The sequence below is a fragment of the Heloderma suspectum genome, chromosome 1 (genome assembly GCF_057233095.1).
Source record: "Heloderma suspectum isolate Gila_16-S chromosome 1, 16-S_ref, whole genome shotgun sequence".
In the NCBI taxonomy this organism is placed as follows: domain Eukaryota; kingdom Metazoa; phylum Chordata; class Lepidosauria; order Squamata; family Helodermatidae; genus Heloderma; species Heloderma suspectum.
The window spans coordinates 225,879,985-225,900,717 of NC_139458.1; the positions used below are offsets into that span (position 1 = coordinate 225,879,985).

Here is a 20,733-nt window from a genome sequence, read left to right on the forward strand (position 1 = left end):
TAGGTATCATACATGGAATAAGATCCAAATATACAATGCCTAAAGACTAATGAACAGTAAACCCTACCAAAACATCCAACAATTAAAATGCACACATGTGATGTTGGAATGAAAGGTACTAAGTTCCATATTCCTGGACAGGTTAGTGTATATTTTTAACACATTGACAAAGAAAGCAAAGCATCCACAATATCCCATTTCGTTGAACTTCAACATGTGCTCCATTGAATCATAGAATCATAGAATAGTAGGGTTGGAAGGGGCCTACAAGGCCATCAAGTCCAGCCCCCCGCTCAATGCAGGAATCCAAGTCAGAGCATCCCTGACAAATGGCTGTCCAGCCTAGTCTTGAAGGCCTCCAGTGTGGGAGAGCCCACCACCTCCCCAGGTAATTGGTTCCATTGTCGTATTGCTCTTACAGTCAGGAAGTTTTTCCTGATGTTCAGCCGGAATCTGGCTTCCTGTTACTTGAGCCCATTATTCCGTGTGCTGCACTCTGGGATGATCAAGAAGAGATCCTGGCCTTCTTCTCTGTGACAGCCTTTCAAGTACTTGAAGAGCACTATCATATCTCCCCTCAGTCTTCTCTTCTCAAGGCTAAACATGCCCAGTTCTTTCAGTCTCTCTTCATAGGGCTTTGTTTCCAGTCCCCTGATCATCTTTGTTGCCCTCCTCTGAACCCTCTCCAGTTTGTCTGCATCCTTCTTCAAGTGTGGTGCCCAGAACTGGACACAGTACTCCAGATGAGGCCTAACCAGTGCTGAGTAGAGGGGAACTAGTACTTCCCGGGATTTGGAAGCGATGCTTCTATGAATGCAGCCCCAAAGAGCATTTGCCGTTTTTGCAGCCACATCACATTGTTGGCTCATCTTCAGCTTGTGATTGACAACAATTCCAAGATCCTTCTCGCTTGTAGTGTGGTTGAGCCACGTATCCCCCATCTTGTAACTGTGCATTTGGTTTCTTTTTCCTAGGTGCAGAACTTGGCATTTATCCCTATTAAATGTCATTCTGTTGCTTTCTGCCCAGCGCTCCAGTCTATCCAGATCACTTTGAATTTTGTTTCTGTCTTCCAAAGTATTAGTTATCCCACCCAATTTGGTGTCATCTGCAAATTTGATCAGCATTCCCTGCACCTCCTCCTCCAAGTCATTAATACAAATGTTGAAGAGCACTGGGCCCAGGACTGAGCTCTGCGGTACCCCACTCGTTACCTCTCCCCAGTTTGAGAAAGTCCCATTGATAAGCACTCTTTGAGTCCGATTCTGTAGCCAACTGTGGATCCACATGATCGTTGTTTCATCTAGCCCACTTCGAGCAAGTTTGCTCATCAGGAGATCATGGGGCACTTTGTCGAAAGCTTTTCTGAAGTCAAGGTATATGATGTCTACAGCATTCCCACGGTCTACAAGGGAGGTTACTTGATCCAAAAATGAGATCATATTTGTCTGGCAGGACTTGTTTTTGAGAAATCCACGTTGGCTTCGAGTAATCACGGCATTGTTGTCAAGGTGCTTCCAGATGGATTCCATCTGGAATTTATGAAAATTCTGCTCCAGAATTTTCCCAGGGATTGATGTCAGACTGACTGGTCTGTAGTTCCCAGGTTCCTCCTTTTTACCCTTTTTGAAGATAGGGACAATGTTAGCCCTCCTCCAGTCTTCTGGCACTTCCCCCGTCCTCCATGATTTCTCAAAGAGAATAGACAGTGGTTCTGAGAGTTCTTCTGCCAGTTCCTTTATTCCTCTAGGATGCAGTTCATCTGGCCCTGGAGATTTGAACTCATTCAAAGTAATTAGGTGTTCCTTGACCATATGCCTATCCATCTCAAGCTGCAATCCTGCCCCTTCAGCCTGTACTTCGCCTTTGCCAGGGGGCTCATAGACCCTCTTTTGGGAGAAGACTGAGCCAAAGTAGGAATTGAGCACCTCTGCCTTTTCTTTGTCATCTGTTATCATTTTGCCATCCTTATTTAATAGCTGAACCACCATTTCTTTCCTCTGTCTTTTACTATGCACGTAGCTGAAGAAAGCCTTTTTGTTGCTTTTAGCATCCCTTGCTAACCTCAGCTCATTCTCAGCTTTAGCCTTCCTGACGCCATCCCGGCAATTCTGTACTATCTGCCTGTACTCTTCCTTTGTTACTTGGCCTTCTTTCCACTTCCTATATGTGTCCTTTTTTGTTTTCAGGTCCTCCCTAAGCTTTTTGTGAAGCCACATTGGCTTCTTCTGTTGTCTTCCACCTTTTCTTCTTGTTGGAATTGTTTGTGATTGTGCCTTGAGAATTTCCTTTTTTAAAAGCTCCCACCCATCTTGGACTCCTTTTCTCGTTAGCGTCGCTTGCCATGGGACCTTACTGATCATTGTTCTGAGTTTATGAAAATCAGCTTTCCTAAAATCCAGGGTACACGTTTGACTACACTCAGCTTTTGCTTCCCTTAGAAGCAAGAACTCAAGTACAACCTGGTCGCTTTCCCCCAGAGTTCCTGTAACTGCTACTTTATCCACTAAGTCATCTCTGTTGGTTAGGATCAAGTCAAGGATAGCCGATCCTCTAGTTCCTTCCTCTACTTTCTGTAGGAGGAAGTTATCCGCCACACAAGTCAGGAATTTCCTGGAGGGGCCATGTTTTGCAGAATTTGTCTCCCAACAAATATTGGGGAAATTGAAGTCCCCCATTACTACTACATCATGCTTCCTTAAAACATTGGCTATTTGCTTTTCAAAAGTTTCATCCTTGTCTTCTCCTTGATCGGGTGGCCGGTAGTAGACTCCAGCCACGAGGTTCCTTTTATTCTTTGCTCCATTTATTTCAACCCAGATGCTCTCGATGGGGCTACCAAGCTCCTCCTCCTGTATTTCTGTGCAGAGATATGTATTTTTCACATACAGTGCAACCCCGCCTCCCTTTCTGTTCCTCCTGTTCTTTTTGAACAAGTTATATCCTTCAATTGCTGTATTCCAGTCATGAGAGTCATCCCACCAAGTCTCAGTTATACCTATCAGGTCATAATTTCCCTCTTGTATTAAGAGTTCAAGTTCGTTCTGTTTGTTTCCCATACTCTGGGTGTTAGTATATAGACATCGAAGACCATGTGCTTCATAGTCTGGCTTTCTTCCTACATGTGTCTGAAGACTATTATTGGGCGCTATCAGAGCTGTTCTCTCCGTTGCAGTGCATGCACCTACGTCCATTGTTACCCCCAACATTACATCTCCCTTCCCCGTAGGATTCAGTTTAAAGCCCTGCTGATGAAGTTCTTCATGCTGTGGCCAAACACATTCTTCCCATCCTTTGTGAGGTGCAACCCGTCCCTTGCCAACAGCCCATCTTCCAGGAAGTATAGCCCGTGGTCCCAGAATCCAAATCTCTCTCGTCGGCACCACCTTTGTAGCCAGTCATTCACCCGGAGTATTTTTCGTTCCCTTTCTATCCCTCTTCTAACTACTGGAAGGATGGATGAGAAAACTATCTGGGCCCCAAAGTTCTTGAGATTCCTTCCCAAAGCTTCAAAGTCTGACGTGATCTCTTCGTAGCTCCGCTTGGCGGTATCATTTGTTCCCACATGGATGAGAAGAAAGGGATACCTGTTAGTGGGCTTTATGAGTGCAGGCAACCTTTCAGTCACGTCTCTAATCTGTCCTCCCGGGAGACAACATACCTGGCGAGTCCACGGGTCTTCGCGACATACTTGGGTCTCGATCCCACGCAGCAAGGAGTCTCCCACTACTACCACTCTTCTCTTTTTGTTGTTGTAGGCCTGGGTTTCATCGCCTCTGTTTGACTGACTTTCAGCCTCTTGCTCACTCTCATGCAGGTTCCCCTGTGATTCTTCCTCTGCAGGCTGTCCTCCAGTCTCATCCGCGGGTACCTGGAATCGGTTCCACAGCTCCACTGCTTCCACTGGTGCAGAGTGGCATCTAGTTCTTCTTCTCCTAACTGTCACCCTTTTCCATGGAGTATCCTCTACTCCATTTTTCTTCACCTCAGCATTTCCCACTGCCTCATCTTGCTGTTGCTCTTCAAGCTTCTGGTCTTCCCTTTGCTGCTGTAGTTCCCCCATTCTGTCCAAGAACTCTTCGTGTTCTCTTATTCCCTGGAGGGTCGACAGTCGCCGCTCCAGTCCACTTACTTTTTCCTCCAGCAGCGTGATCAACTTGCACTTGTTGCAGGTGTAGGCCATGTTGTTCTCAGGCAAGAAAACAAACATTGCACACACCTTGCAGGTCACCACCACTGGAGAGTCTTGTCCTTCCATAGCCTCTTTTCCCTTTTTGTGTCTAGCTTTGTGATTGTTCTAGACTAGCCTGTGCCTGCTCCTCTACTCAGTAGAGGTTAAAGCAGAGTCCCACTGGTGTGAAACTGTGTGTTACAAGACAAATAAATGGGAAAAGGTTAGTTAAAAAAATAAAAAATAAATGTTAGGGGCCTCCCCCTTGACCTCCCCTGCCGAACTCCCCTGGCCAACTCCTGTTTGCTGCCCCGTTCGCTCGCTCGCTGGGAGCTTGCCTGCTTCTGTAGTCCCTGGACCAGCTGGAGCAGCTTGCTCTGCTCTGCTCTGCTCTGCTCAGCTGGGAGGCCTTGGGAATAACCAAGGTTCTCCATATATTGCAGAAACATTGAAAACATAACCTCATATAAGTGCTGAAATAATTCACAAACACATTAATACACTGACACTAAAGCATTTCCTCATGTTAAGGGTTCAGTGCTTCACAAACAGACAACAACAATTACAGAAACTCACATAATGTGCCCATGACATTTATCCTCAAAACTTAATTCAATAATCTACATACTTTGTAATAAAATGTATATAAGACTTTTGAATGCATATAAGAGCACAGTAGTTTGATTAAAATAGTTATGTTGTGCACTCTTTAGCATTTTTTTACAAAATTGCAACTGTTATCCTCATTTTGGGGGTTGGACTCGATGTCTTACAGGCCCCTTCCAACCCTACTATTCTATGATTCTATGATTTTTGCACCTTCTACAAAGACAGTAGAGTCCTCACAACTGATCCCACATTCATTCTGAAAGTCAACTGTGTTTTTCACAGATCCCACGTGTTGATTCTTCCTTGCTTTTGCCCCAAACCTAGGTACCCTTCAGAGCACTCATGGCACAAGCTAGGTGTCAGAAGAGCACTCAAGAGCACTCAAGATCAACATTCAATGAATTGAATCATTGGGAGAGCAATTTGCCATACTCTCTTGTACCAGTTTTCGATATGAAGCCCTTTACATTCCTTCCAATGTTTGGCTATCATCCATCTTGCCATTAACAGTAAATGGCTCACTGATTCCTTACTTTGCAGACCAATGTCTAATTCTGTATATAAATTTAACATGGCTAAATATGGAGATGTGTGAACCCATTGTCCCATTATAGAGCTAATCTCTTGACACACTGTTTCCCAGAATTTATTTACCTTGGGACATGCCTACCACATACGCAGATACGTTCCTGTACCTGTGCACCCCCTCCAACACTTCGGGAATGTCCCAGGGCTAATCCTTGATAATTTCCTTGGCATGAGATACCATCTGTGGGTCAGTTTTAACACTAATCCCTATTTTTCACCAATATTATTTTAAATGGACACTTATCCCACAGTACATTCCAAATATCTTCCTCTATATGAATTCCAAGGTCAGTTTCCTGCACCATCCGGAGTGGGTCACTTATGCCTATTTCCAGTGCTACAATCCACTCGTATAACTTAGATGTCAAACCCTTTGTAACTCCTGCATATGTAACCAACTCCTGTTTGAATGCTATCAGTGAGAGAAAAGCAATTGTTACATCTGTTTGAGAGCATTTAGATCTGAAGGCAAGATCAGAAAACCCAAGTGAATAATCAGTCATTTAAAAGCTGTGTAGATTTTTTTAAAACTTTCCAGCACACACTGAAATCCTTTAGACTCACCTTCTAGTAGGTTACACAGCCACAATGGGATTTCATTTTTAAATATACTTCAGCATTACTGAATAAAAATGTTAATGCCTATATTGTATTGCATTTTGAGAATTTTTAACCAGTCATTCTTTAAATGTCATGTTTAGGTCATTCCTACATGTATTATTAATTTGATGCAAGAATCAGAAGGGATTGCTTGTCAGGAAGAGAAATCTGTTTTGCAGAATGGTTTGAGAGCAACAGAGAACGATACAATAAAAACAAATTTTGTGATGGAAAACAAATCAACTATGGCATCTTCCAGTCTAAAGGTAAAATCATCTGAATATCATCTCTATATTTCAACTGTTTTAATTCATATCAACAGTGTTTATTACTTATTTATTAATCAGATGTATAGACCGTTTTCCACAAAGTTTCAAAGCAGTGAACCATCAAGTATTGTACCATCCAAAAAAAATAACAATATATTTTATTTATTTTATTTAAAATATTTCTTGGCCACATTTCAGGGCAGAAGCCCTCCCAAGGTGGCTTACAACAATAAAATACATAAAAACAATTAAAATGTTAAAAGTGATAAAAGTGATAAAAATATAAAAACAATAAAACCAACAACGATGTTAACAGCAGCACCAGCAACAATAGCAGTCATATCAATATAAGGCCAAGGTAAAATAATACGTTTTCAAGGTCTTTTTAAAAGTCTGCAATGACAGAGCATGGTGAACCTCCGATGGCAGCTTGTTCCAAAGGTGTGAGGCCACTGCAGAGAAGGCCCTCTCACATGTGGTCACCCACCTAACTGCTCTCACAGGTGGGTCAATGAGAAGGGCCTCTCTTTCTGATCTTAAAGTGCAGGCAGGCTAATAGGGGTGTAGGTGGTCCTTCAGGTAACTTGGTCCCAAACCATTTAAGGCTTTAAATAAATAAACAATAAAATTAAGCAATAATAAAAATACAAATAGGTGATAAAACTGCACACTCTGCTGTGCACTAGAGACCGTGGCTAGCTAGGTCACATGAGAGGGTGGGTGCTGCACAGGTGATCCTGAGTCGAAGCTCCAGGAACGGCTGAAGCTGGTAAAGGCACTACTAGCCACCAAGGCCACTTGAGCCTCCAGTGACAAAGATGAATCTAGGACAAAGGTAGGCAATCTTTTCAGGCACATTTCTATTTTTTTTTTTTACAGATGTGGGCACATTTCTCATTTTGAACTGTGGGCATTTACTTTTGGGATTCCCACTTTTCTGGCCCCCTTCTTGTTTCTCCACTGCTGCTTCTGCCACCTACCACCACTTTCCTTTTCACTTCCCACAATCTCAATTCCCCCTTTACCATCTACTTTTTCACCCTTGCAGCTCCTGCTTACCTTCTCCAGCCCCAAACTATTGTTTCCTCCCACTGCCTACCTCACCTATGTACTGCTGAAGCCCTAAGAAGGAAGAAAGAAGTTGGTAGATCTAGACTTGATCTGCTGACTTCCTGATTCCTCCTTAGGGCTTCGGCACTGCAGACGTGAAGTAGGCAGGGGGGAGATCACATTTTGGGGCTGAGGAAGGTGGCTGGGGGGAGTAAAGGGGGTCTTAGTGGGCACAACATTACCAACCCCTGATGTAGAACCATCCCCAAATTACGCACCTGTTCCTTCAGGGGGAATGCAATTCCAGTAGCTTATAGAGTACTAGCAAACCGACCCCGCTTTGCATGGGTGGGAATAGCTCTTATTTTGACACACTCATGCCTTCAAACGAACTTATACAGGTGTCAGAGTTGGACATATTGTGCCTGCTCCATCTGAGTGAAGCCATGCCCACTGACACCGCTAGGCACAGCCTCTACCATGGTGCATCCCTATAGACCCCTGAGGGAGGGGTCTGTCCCTGAGGAGAGCTGCGGCACAGCAGCAGGAGGATCTGGCATATAACGGTGTCCCTCAACCTACTAATCTGTTGTGGCTTCAAAATGTGTGGAGTACAAAGCTATGTGCTAATTAGTGAAGTCTTCCCCTAGTGGATGAAAATGTAACCGGAGGCTTCAACCACATGGACACACTTAATTAAAATTAATGCATTTTAGAAGCAAATTAACTCTGAAGTGTAACTTTCCTAGGATCCCCTTAGTATACATTCCACATTTCAAGTGTCTGATGTTGACAGTCTTGAAGCTATGGCAATGACGGACAGACAGGCGGACAAAGATGCATCCTCTTTTATTATTATAGGTAATCATATGTTTAAAAAGTATGATTAAAATTTGCTCACTACACTGCTGAATCATGCCAAGTTTGGTTGAAATCGATCAAATGGTATTGAAGCTGTAAATCTTTAAAAAAAATTGGTTGGCCGCTATTTTGTTTCAAGATGGTGGACCAAATTTTTACTTTGCCTAAAACCATCCCAGATAGAGGTAGAACAAACCTAAAAGTTTCATAATGATCAGATGTACGGTTTTCGAGTCCATCAAGGACCTACAAACAAACACTTCCTTTTTATATAGATACATAATTTTTCTGGAAATAGGAAAGGTGAACAGAGTGCTAAGACAAAAAGGAAAGGGAATTTTGTTTGGGCCTGAAATCTCAGAACAAGTAGCTTCTCTTCTATGACTCTTGCACTGTTAAAAAATTCAGGAAACAAATCCTGTACAAAAGATTCAAAGCCACCTTCTCTTACTTACTGGAGAAAATTCTTCCTTTGTTCCAAACCCCCTCACACCCTCTAGGTCTTCATACCAGTTTTTCTCTGTCTTCAACAAACACTTGTTGTTGGCCCTTCAGTACTTTCCCCATATCTTCTAAGGTTACTTTTTCTTCACAGCCTCTGTATCTTCCTACACTTTACTTTCTGCCAACGCCCTAATTATTTATCAAAAAATAATTTGCCTTCCTGATCATGAAAATGTATGACAATACGATGATCAAGATGTTACCTGACATATTTTACAGCATGCTGCCACCACTTGAGGCACCTACTGTCCCTTCAAGTAGCCATTGATAAATTATTAAATTGATTGTAATACATCCTTTGGAATCTCCGATTTTGAGTCTGCAGAAGACTTGTTGTTGTTGTTGTTCAGTCGTTCAGTCGTGTCCGACTCTTCGTGACCCCATGGACCATAGCATGCCAGGCCTTCCTGTCCTGCGCTCTCTTCTGGAGCGTGCTCAAGTTCATATCCATTGCATTGGTGATGCTATCTAGCCATCTCATCCTCTGCCATCCCCTTCTCCTTTTGCCTTCAGTCTTTCCCAGCATCAAGGTCTTTTCCAGGGAGTTTTCTCTTCGCATTAGGTGGCCAAAATATTGGAGCTTCAGCTTCAGTATCTGTCCTTCCAATGAGCACTCAGGGTTGATTTCCTTTAGGATGGACTGATTTGACCTCCTTGCAGTCCAGGGGACTCGTAAGAGTCTTCTCCAGCACCACAGTTGGAAAGCATCAAGTCTTCGGCGCTCAGCCTTCCTTATAGTCCAGCTCTCACAGCCATACATTACTACTGGGAAAACCATAGTTTTGATTAGACGGACCTTTGTCAGCAAGGTGATGTCTCTGCTTCTTACTATGCTGTCTAGGTTTGCCATAGCTTTCCTCCCAAGGAGCAAGCATCTTTGAATTTCATGGCTACAGTCACCATCTGCGGTGATCTTGGAGCCCAAGAAAGTAAAATCTGTCACTGCTTCCATTTCTTCCCCTTCTATATGCCAGGAAGTGATGGGGGCAGATGCCATGATCTTCGTTTTTTTAATGTTGAGTTTCAAACCAGCTTTTGCACTCTCCTCTTTCACCCTCAACAAGAGGCTCTTGAGATCCTCTTCGCTTTCTGCCATTAGGGTGGTATCGTCTGCGTATCTGAGGGTTTTGATAATTTTCCCGGCAATCTTAATTCTGACCTGTGATTCATCCAACCTGGCGTTTCTCATGATGTACTCTGCATACAATTTAAATAAGCAGGGCGACAATATGCAGCCTTGTCGTACTCCTTTCCCAATTTTGAACCAATCGGTTGTTCCATGTCCAGTTCTTACTGTTGCTTCTTGACCCTCGTACAGGTTTCTCAGGAGACAGGTAAGGTGGTCTGGTACTCCCATCACTTTAAGAATTTGCCACAGTTTGTTGAGATCCACACAATCAAAGGCTTTAGCGTAGTCAATGAAGCAGAAATAGACGTTTTTCTGGAATTCTCTTGCTTTCTCCATGATGCAACGAATGTTGGCGATTTGATCTCTAGTTCCTCTGCCTCTTCGAAACCCAGCTTGTACTTCCGGTAGTTCTCAGTTCGCATACTGCTGAAGCCTAGCTTGTAGGATTTTGAGCATCACCTTGCTGGCATGTGAAATGAGCGCAATTGTGCAGTAGTTTGAACACTCTTTGGCGTTGCCCTTCTTTGGAATTGGAATGTAAACTGACCTTTTCCAGTCTTGCGGCCATTGTTGAGTGTTCCAAATTTGTTGGCATATTGAATGCAGCACTTTAACAGCATCATCTTTTAGGATTTTAAATAGCTCAGCTGGAAGACTGTCATCTCCGCTAGCTTTGTTGTTACTAATGCTTCCTAAGGCCCACTTGACTTCACTCTCTAGGATGTCGGGCTCAAGTTCAGTGACCACACTCTCATGGCTATCAGGGACATTCAGATCTTTCCTGTATAGTTCTTCTGTGTCTTCTTTCCACCTCTTCTTAATCTCATCTGCTTCTGTAAGGTCCCTGCCTTCTTTGTCCTTTATCATGCCTGCCTTTGCACAAAACGTTCCCTTGAGATCTCCGATTTTCTTGAAGAGATCTCTAGTCTTTCCCATTCTGTTGTTTTCCTCAATTTCTTTGCATTGTTCATTTAAGAAGGCCTTCTTGTCTCTCCTTGCTATTCTCTAGAACTCTGCATTCAGTTGGATATATCTTCCCCTTTCTCCCTTGTTTTTCGCTTCCCTTCTTTCCTCAGCTACTTGTAAAGCCTCCTCACACGGCCACTTGGCTTTCTTGCATTTCTTTTTCTTGGGGATGGATTGAGTTGCTGCCTCCTGAACAATGTTACGGACCTCCGTCCATAGTTCCTCAGGCACTCTGTCTATCAGGTCTAATCCCTGAAATCTATTCCTCACCTCCACTGTATATTCATAAGCGATATGATTTAGGTCATACCTGAATGTTTTAGTGGTTTTCCCTACATTCTTCAATTTAAGCTGAAATTTAGCAACAAAGAAGCTCATGATCTGAGCCACAGTCAGCTCCAGGTCTTGTTTTTACTGACTGTATAGAGCTTCTCCATTTTTGGCTGCAAAGGACATCATCGATCTGATTTCGATATTGACCATCTGGTGATGTCCATGTGTAGAGTCGCCTCTTGTGCTGTTGGAAAAGAATGTTTGCTATGATCAGCATGTTCTCTTGGCAAAACTCTATTAGCTTTTGTCCTGCTTCATTTTGTACACCAAGGCCATGCCTGCCTGTTATCCCAGTGATTTCTTGACTTCCTACTTTAGCATTCCAATCCCCTATGATGAAGAGGACATCTTTTTTCGGTGTTAGTTCTAGAAGATGTCGTAGGTCTTCATAGAACCAATCAGCCTCAGCTTCTTCGGCATCAGTGATTGGGGCATAGACTTGAATTACTGTGATGTTGAATGGTTTGCCTTGGATTCGTACTGAGATCATTCTATCATTTTTAAGATTGTACCCCAGTACTGCTTTTCCCACCCTCTTGTTGACTATGAGTGCTACTCCATTTCTTCTAAGGGATTCTTGCCCACAATAGTAGATATGATGGTCACCTGAATTAAATTCGCCCATGCTTGTCCATTTTAGTTCGCTGATTCCCAAGATGTCAATCTTGCCATCTCATGTTTGACCACCTCCAGCTTACCTTGATTCATTGATCTGATATTCCAGGTTCCTAAACAATATTGTTCTTTACAGCATCGGATTTTCTTTTCACCACCAGACACATCCACAGCTGAGTGTCCTTTCGGCTTTGGCCCAGCCGCTTCACTCTTTCTGGCGCTACTTGGAAATACCCTCTTCTCTTCCCCAGTAGTATATTGGACACCTTCCGACGTGAGGGGCTCATCTTCCGGCGTCATCTCTTTTAACCTTGTGATACGTTCCATGGGGTTTTCTTGGCAAGAATACTGGAGTGGGTTGCCATTTCCTTCTCCAGTGGACCACATTTTGTCAGAACTCTCTGCCATGACCTGTCCGTCTTGGGTGGCCTTGCACGGCATAGCTTATGGCTTCACTGAGTTATGCAAGCCCCTTCGCCACAACAAGGCAGTGATCCATGAAGGGGCTGCAGAAGACTATGACCTGTTAATTAGATAGCATGGAGAAGTTAAAGGCATAGGGATTGTATCACACTTTGGATTACAGTGGAAGTGGAATCCAGTATAGGATGTTATTTATTGCAGTTACAACTTAAAAAGCTTTAGTGGGATATTAATAAACGATGCACAGACATTGTTCCAGCACTCTGTCCCTAGAACTGAAGGTTCTTACTGAATGTACGCCAATGAGACACATGTACAAAGTTGCGGATGTTCTAATGCAACATACATTCGCTAAAAGGAGCCTTTTAACATTGGCAAACAGAGCATCTATGGCTAAGAGCGCAACTCCCACCCAAAAAGATCCACACTCAGGTAAGCTTAAAGAGGACAGCGCTACTTCAGCCCATCTGTTGAGTCTTTAACAAAAGATGTTAAAAGTGCACACTGATTTGGGGGAAATTAACGGAGTGAATAATTTGCAATGAAAATACAACACCACACATTACACTAGTTGCAAACATTCAGCCTTCACCAAGAATTGTACTGTGATGGGGAAATTAGCTGCATTCTCAGCAGAGCTGGACTTCAGGCCTGAAAGGGAGGCCACAGACATGCTTGAACTGTAGGTTTGATAGATAGGGGAGGAGTGTGTTAAGGTGATAGACCAAAGAGGAGAGGATTGGGTAAACAGGACTCCTTCACACTCATGGGAGCTGGAAGAGGAGGAGAGTATAGGGTTAGAGTTGGGGGTCTGGAGCGAGGAGGAGGGAGCAGTTTCTAGGATACGCTGTTCTAAAGGAGTAGGGAATATTTTGCTCCAGCTGTCCCAGCATTCATTCACTGTAGCTTGTAAGACAGGAGTCTACCCAAGGCATGAAACACACACACACTCCAATCTGTATGCCTGTCTTGTGTCTCTTGCTTATGCAAACCTCTGAAACTGCTGGTGAGGCAATACATTGGAATGTTACCCTGTGCTTCAGACCAGCTTCTCTAACAAGAGTTTGTCTGGAGCACGGGGGGCAGAATGGGGTGGGGGTGGGAGTAAGAGACACCAGTCTCTATTCTGTTCATTCTGACTTGAGCTACTTCCTTACAAGACTTTTAAGCTTGAGCCTTTGGGACCACATTCAGATCACAGCTGCAGGCTATCAGTGCCTCCTGAAGAATGGTTTTCTCACAAGCAGAGCCTTGCTCATGAGTGTACCTTTATTCATCATTCCTTAATATTTCTAAGGTGGTCAAAAGAATATATGTCTCACTTGACAAGCCAGAAAAACAAGGGACATTGTGTGTGCTGCCACACGGGGTACAGGCTGTGTTTCCCAAGTTTCCTCAAATCACTCATGGTACTTTTCCCTGATTCCTTTAACTGGGTAGTCACAGCAGAATGGAGAAGCCCAGCTACCACTGCCTGGTGAGCAGAATGTTCTTGCTGCCTGACACACATAGGGGGTGTTCGGATGATTGTGGGGGCGAAAGAAGCCATTGTGGCTACTTCCCTTGCCCCCGTGCATGTTACGGGCATGCGACTGTGATTTACATAATTACCCATGCTGTAATAACTCCAAACCCACTGCAATGCATGGTGGGGGTGGCTTCTTACCCATACAACATCCCCTACTACAAGCCATGGGTTGTGGTGTTGAGCTGCATCCTTAGATGGGCTGCATGTCTTTAGATGTGTCATGATGCCTCAAGTGGATGTCTTTACGACAATAGTGAATGCTCAAGTACTAATGTTCATGGCCAGGCAAAGGCAACAGGCACATATATCCTTGTGGAGGACTGGATGGAGGGACTCCTATATGCCTTTCCTCCAGTCACACTCATCCCTAGAGTTCTATGCAGAATAGAAGAGCAAAGAACAGAAATCATCCTGCTAGTAGTGCCACATTGGCTGTGGAGACTGTGGTTTCTGCAGCCCTAGTCACTACAGCACCACTGGGTTCTTCTAAGCTGCAATGACTTACTAGTACAAGGCCCAGTTCAGCATCCAGAGCCCAGAATGTTTCACCTAACAGCCTGGAGGCTGAGCAGGAGTGGCTGCTTTGGCCACCTTGTTGGCTTTGGGATGGCATTCATCCAGTAAAGCCTATGACTCCACATGGAAAGTCATAGACTTGATGCAACAGTGCCGGCATTCTCTAAAGCACAGTCTAGACAAAGGGGTGACTACTAGCACCCTAAAGAGACAGGCAGCAGCCCTTAACAGTATCTTGGGGCACAAATCAATGAGATAGATAAAATCTCACTCTCATGTCTGATGATTCCTCCCTGGGATAGCCTTACCTAGTTCTCCCACAGCTCACTGTTTCCTTACCTGGAACCTGAATGGTCCTCATAGGGCCACACTTTGAGCTGATGGCCAAAGTATTCTTGAGTGAACACTCAAGACAGTATTTCTCATGGAAATCATGTCTCCCCAGAGAATGTCTCAGCTGGAGGTGCGCTCTCTAATTCTGGGTTGTGCATGTTTCACGGTGATAAGGTGGTCTTAAGACAAGTCCCCAAATTTATGCCCACAGTCAACTCAGTTTTCCACAGGCTGTGTACTCCCTTCCTTCTACCCTAATCCAGTTCATTCACAGGAACAAACTTGGCAAAAGCTTAATGTAAAAAGGGCGTTTCATTTTTATTTGTCCAGAACTGAAAGCCATCGTTTGCCTGAGGCATTGTTTGTATCCCATCAGAAAAGTCCTTGGTTTAACGGTTTCCAAGAACACTCTATCAAGATGGTTCAGAAGAGTGTATTGTCTACAGTTCATAGGACTCTAGATGAAGTACCATTGCCAGGCATGATGGCACATTCTCTGAAGGGGGGTAGCCACATCCTCAGCTTTTAGGGACTGCTCTCTCTTGCATCTTTACACATGTTTACTAAGCCTGGACTAACTGGACACATTGGCTGATCGGGTATTCGGAAGGCGGTTGCTTCGGAGGGTTATGGTGAACTAAGGATGATCCAAACCTTACCTTCCCGTGTTTACTCTAGGGACTGATTTTACTGGATTTTACCTCTCCTTTCGCCCATAATTAGCTGAGAAGTCAAACAGTGATATATTCCCATAGCAGCCAACTTCTCATAGCTATACTAGACTATTCAGCATTACGCTATTAAATGCTGAAGCAAACTTTGGTTCAGAGGTGGCAAGGCCCATTGAGCCAGGGCAAAATCCATACATGTTGAATGAATAACGTACAGTCCAGTTGTATGAATAACATACAGCCCCCCCGCCCCCCAAGTGGGTATTTCTGACCCTATGAAAAAAATTACAGACAAAAGATGTAGAAGGATTTATGGCCACTGGTATTATTAATTTTATTGTATAGTGGTTATGTCAGCCTAATTTATATTTGCATTGTAATTTTAGGTTTGTAAACCACCTGGATATGTAGTATATGACAGTATAAAAGTATTTCTAAATAAATAGATAGATAGATAGATAGAGTAGCCAGTTGTCCAGAAAGACAAGACAAAAGCCAGGGTGACTGCTTGTTTGCTTTTCTCAACAGGAATTTACAGTAACCATAAAATTCCTGTTTTCTCTGAAGAACAATAGGAGGGCAGTTGGTATCCTTCAGAGCCGAAATGCCCTGGTTTGACATGTTAATTACTTATGGATCAGATTGACTTGTCAGAACTAAATAATTAATAATGAGCTTAGTAACCACTCCCCTGTTTATAAGCTGATAGACCAGCAGAAAGGCTTTGCTGGTGCCAACATCTTTTATTGCCTAGAACCCTTCCTTACCTGCACTGGTCTTCCTTGCCAAACACTTTCTGCTTGGTCTGTTCATGCTTCCAGAAAAGCTTACAATCAGAAAACTCCACAAACTAGCAATTAATGCTGCACAAGGAATTTGGGACTTCAGTTCCCTGTGAGGGAACAGCTGTTTTATCTTTACTGCCAGCTGCACTTTCTGCCTGGACTTTCCATCAATTGAGCAAAACACTCTCTTCCCTGGCTTGCCATCCACTTTGGACCTTTGTCTGTTGAACATTGTATGGTTAAAACCTGCTGTGGAATATAATGCTAGTCATCCCATAGACCATGGGTTATTGTTTGACACAAACCGAGTACATTTGCCTTTGATTGACCGGAAGCCTTCTGGTCTGGACTATTGGCAACTTTTGCGACTGTTGTATTGCCTTGATAGCTGTATATTAGAGATTTTTCATGCAGACTCTGTTGTTGGACCTGATCTCTCCTAATGTGTGTGTATTCCTAGACTTGTCTGATTTTAAGCTTGTCTCCTCAGCCAAGAGTCCTTTTCTATAGAAGTTCTGAGGGGAAAACTTCTCTACTGTCAGGACTCCTTCTTGTCTAGTTAATTCCTGAATCCCTGGACATAGTTCAACTTGGACCCCAGTAGTGTGAGTGAGATCCTGAAATATGGAACATCTCCAATGAGCTGGGATTCTGCCTTGTCATGTCTTAGTCTTGTATCCTTGAACCTGAGTGGACCTGGAGCTTCTGTGCATGGAAATCCTGCATTTGGCACGGTTTATATAAACTAGGACTCTTTGGCCTAGTTTATTCTTGAATCCCTGCACTGGTTTGAACCCCTGCCATATACCAATCTGTCAAAGGATCTATTTCAAGAGCAGGGATTCTGCCTGGCTGCAACTAATCTTGACCCTGAACCTAAGTTAGCTTGGGGCTCCTGAGCATGGAGTGCCTGCTTTTGGGAACATCTCCATTTTTGCCTGGGGCTCTAGCCATAACTCCTCTTGACTGGAGCCACCTGATTCGCCTTTCGATAAAACTAAGTCACTGAATCTATGTCCCTGCCATCCTGCCCTACAGTCAGGAAGCTAGGCTCTTTTCAACACACTGATTCCAGGGTGAAGGCTCTACAAGCTTCTCCAGTTCTGTCAGGGAGCAGTGGACCCCTGCTTACTACTCCTTGCTTTTTATTTCTAGAATTTATATTCCGCTTTCAATTTAAGGCAATTTCTCAAAGTGGCATAGTAAAAATACAACAATAAAAAACAAAGAATAATACAAAGTATTTATTTATTTATTTATTACATTTCTAATCCACCCAATTACTAATCTTGTCTGGGGGGATTAAAAACACTAAAACAATGTAAAATAATAAACCAGATAAAACTGTATAAAAGCCACAGATAAAAACCACCAGAGGGGGTGTGTGTCTCCCCTCGCCTCATGTGCGCACACACACAGTCAGAATACTGTGTATAATACAAATAAAAAGGTCCTGACCTGGCACCTAAATATACATAACAAGGTCCTGACCTGGCACCTCAAACTTAATAATGAAGTTAAGAGACAGTCTTCTCTGGGGAGGGCATTCCATAAACAGGGTGTCATCAATGAAAGGCCTTCTCTCCCATTGCCACTTGCCTCACCTCTGAAGGCAGGTGGGGGCATCCAGAGCTGAACCTCAGATGAAGATCTTAATATCCCAGCAGGTTTGTCCACAGTAGTCAATTCTGGATGTTACTAGGACATGCATGTGGGTGCACTTCCCCTTAAGAGTCAAGTTTTCAGCTTTGGGATGCTTACTGAATCCAGTCCTTACTTTGGGCAGTATCCAGCAGGGCACTTACGCCCTCGCCAATTCCCTTCCACCCTGCCGATTCGCTTTTACAAGCAATAAGTCCTGCTGATTTAGCTGCACAAGCAGGTCCCACCACTTATGCAATGGAGACTTATGCAACAGGTCCCATGGCTTATGCAAGTTCCAGTGCCCTGGCCCATTCCAGAAAGGAGTGTTTCAGGTTCCCCCAGAAACACCAAATCACCATTGCTCAAGCAGTGCAGGCCAGTTTTGCAATGGAATTGGAGGGATGGAAAAGAAACTATGGGGGCATAAGCACCCCATTGGATACTGCCCCCAAGCAGCATCTGTGACACAAAGCATTTTTTACCAGTTTAGGCTAGTGTGCTAGCTGCAGCCCCTTCTGGGCAAATGTATCCTGGACACCAAAGGATCTTCTGTTTTTCTTCAGTGCAAAAAATCATCCACTAATTGCTAATAAGTTACAAACAAACTACAGGAAATAATTATTGAAGTAAGTGAATACTTTTTGTAATTGGTTTCATAATTCTGTGTAAGCAAAATGCTCTGTTTCTTGTTTATTCAGATGCAAAAGTTATATAGGAAGTATTTGAGAGCTGAGAGCTTTAGGAAAGCTCTAGTTTATCAGAAAAAATACCTCCTGCTACTTCTGGGTGGATTCCAAGAATGCGAGCAAGCAACGCTGTCCCTGATAGCACGCATGGGCATTTATCCTTCTCCTACTGATCTGAATATGTCCGAATCACGGAGCCGTTCTTTTACCAAGTTCAGATCCGCTGTCAGAGTGGTCATTGCAATATCAAGGTAAGCAAATCTTAGTGCTTTTTTTCTCAGTGTTTATATCAAATTATTTCCAATTGTTGCTTTTCAAAATGGACTATTGATCTACTTTTTTAAAGGGGATTTTTTTTCTAAATGTATTAGAATGTATTCATTTTCTAAATGAATTAGAATCCCCAAAGGAATTGAGGATGACATATGATCCTTAGAGATACAGGATGAGTGTGTTGGGCAGCACTTGTGAACACCTACTTGATCCTGTATTCACTGTAGCACTGTCATGTCATATGGTATTTAAACTAATTTGCATATTAATTTGTGTCTCCCCTCCCCTCCCAGGTTAAAGTTTCTGATGAAAAAATGGCATAAAGTAGGAAGAAAACAGATGCCATCTGAAGCCATTTCTCTTACCATTGCAGACAGCTCATGTGAGAACTTTTGAAGGAATCCTTTTGATTCGTTAACATTTCTTAATTTTTTAATGCACAAGTAAACAAATTGAAATAGTAGATATACTTGTACACCTGAATAAATAGCATGAAATTTTTATTGCACCACAAAGTATTTAAAAAGTATAATTGATAAGAGAACTGATTCTGCCCTCTTATGGAAGGAGTAGCCATCCAAATTCAGGAAAATATCTTTGCTCTGGATACACAGATGATAGTGCAGAAAGCATGATACAGAAGGCAATGGAAGAGCTCAGCACTTGGCTTAGTTGCCTTTCAGTTGAGGGCATTTTATTGTGGAGTTGTTACTTCTGAAGTGCTGACGTTATATATTATTTAACATTTTAGTTTGGAACAGGTTTGGGTGCATGTTCCTTGTAACTGGTGAGTTCTTTGCATTTCTTCTTCCATCTTGTCTAAATGAAATAATGTGAGATGGTGGGATGTTTTTGTTTCTATTTATAGACTTATTTCGATTCTAGTAGCTTGATTTTGATAGCAGAGGCTGATTGATGAACACAAGACCAAGTCTGGAGAAGAAATATTTTTAAAACTGAAAGTTTACTTAAATAACATAATTTAAAACAATCATGGCTTCTACTAGTTACGAAGAGAGAAAACTGTGGAAGCTTCTCCCAGCTCTATAATGCAAGGAAAGGAATGGCTTCCTTCTATGCAAATAGAGGAACATACCTGATTACTAGGTGATGCCTACTATCTCCTCCCTAGCCACTGGTGGAGTGGTTCATTCTGTTAATCCCTGACCCCAGAGTTATCCCCAAAGGCTTAGAGTACAAAGTCAAATTAACCCTTGCATGCACATTGTTGTTCAGTCGTTAAGTCGTGTCCGACTCTTCGTGACCCCATGGACCATAGCATGCCAGGCCTTCCTGTCCTCCGCTCTCTCCCGGAGCGTGCTCAAGTTCATATTCATTGCATCGGTGATGCTATCTAGCCATCTCATCCTCTGCCGTCCCCTTCTCCTTTTGCCTTCAATCTTTCCCAGCATCAGGGTCTTTTCCAGGGAGTTTTCTCTTCGCATTAGGTGGCCAAAATATTTGAGCTTCAGCTTCATTATTTGTCCTTCCAATGAGCAGTCAGGGTTCATTTCCTTTAGGACTGACTGATTTGACCTCCTTGCAGTCCAGGGGACTCATTCGTAAGAGTCTTCTCCAGCACCACAGTTCGAAAGCATCAATTCTTTAGCGCTCAGCCTTCCTTATAGTCCAGCTCTCACAGCCATACATTGCTACTGGGAAAACCATAGCTTTGATTATATGAACCTTTGTCAGCAAGGTGATGTCTCTGCTTCTTACTATGCTGTCTAGGTTTGCCATAGCTTTCCTCCCAAGGAGCAAGCGTCTTTGAATTTCATGGCTACAGTCACCGTCTGTGGTTATCTTGGAGCCCAAGAAAGTAAAATCTGTCACTGCTTTCATTTCTTCCCCTTCTGTATGCCAGGAAGTGATGGGGCCAGATGCCATGATCTTAGTTTTTTTAATGCTGAGTTTCAAACCAGCCTTTGCACTCTCCACTTTCACCCTCAACAAGAGGCCCTTTAGATCCTCTTCGCTTTCTGCCATTAGGGTGGTATCGTCTGCGTATCTGAGGTTGTTGATAATTCCCCCGGCAATCTTAATTCTGACCTGTGATTCATCCAACCCGGCGTTTCTCATGATGTACTCTGCATATAAATTAAATAAGCAGGGCGACAATGTACAGCCTTGTTGTACTCCTTCCCCAATTTTGAACCAATCGGTTGTTCCATGTCTGGTT

At 43.3% G+C, this 20,733-nt stretch overlaps 1 protein-coding gene across 19 annotated transcripts in view; it reads left to right on the forward strand.

Moving 5' to 3' along the window:
* PCNT (pericentrin) overlaps positions 1 to 20,733 on the forward strand; it is a 278,152-nt gene that overhangs the window by 239,335 nt on the left and 18,084 nt on the right. For all 19 annotated transcript variants that reach the window (XM_084820798.1, XM_084820789.1, XM_084820783.1 and 16 more), the window contains 3 exons: positions 6,070 to 6,234; positions 18,294 to 18,532; positions 18,848 to 18,936. In XM_084820798.1, coding sequence (XP_084676924.1) covers positions 6,070 to 6,234; positions 18,294 to 18,532; positions 18,848 to 18,936 — 493 coding nt within the window. The remainder of the gene's footprint in view (positions 1 to 6,069; positions 6,235 to 18,293; positions 18,533 to 18,847; positions 18,937 to 20,733) is intronic.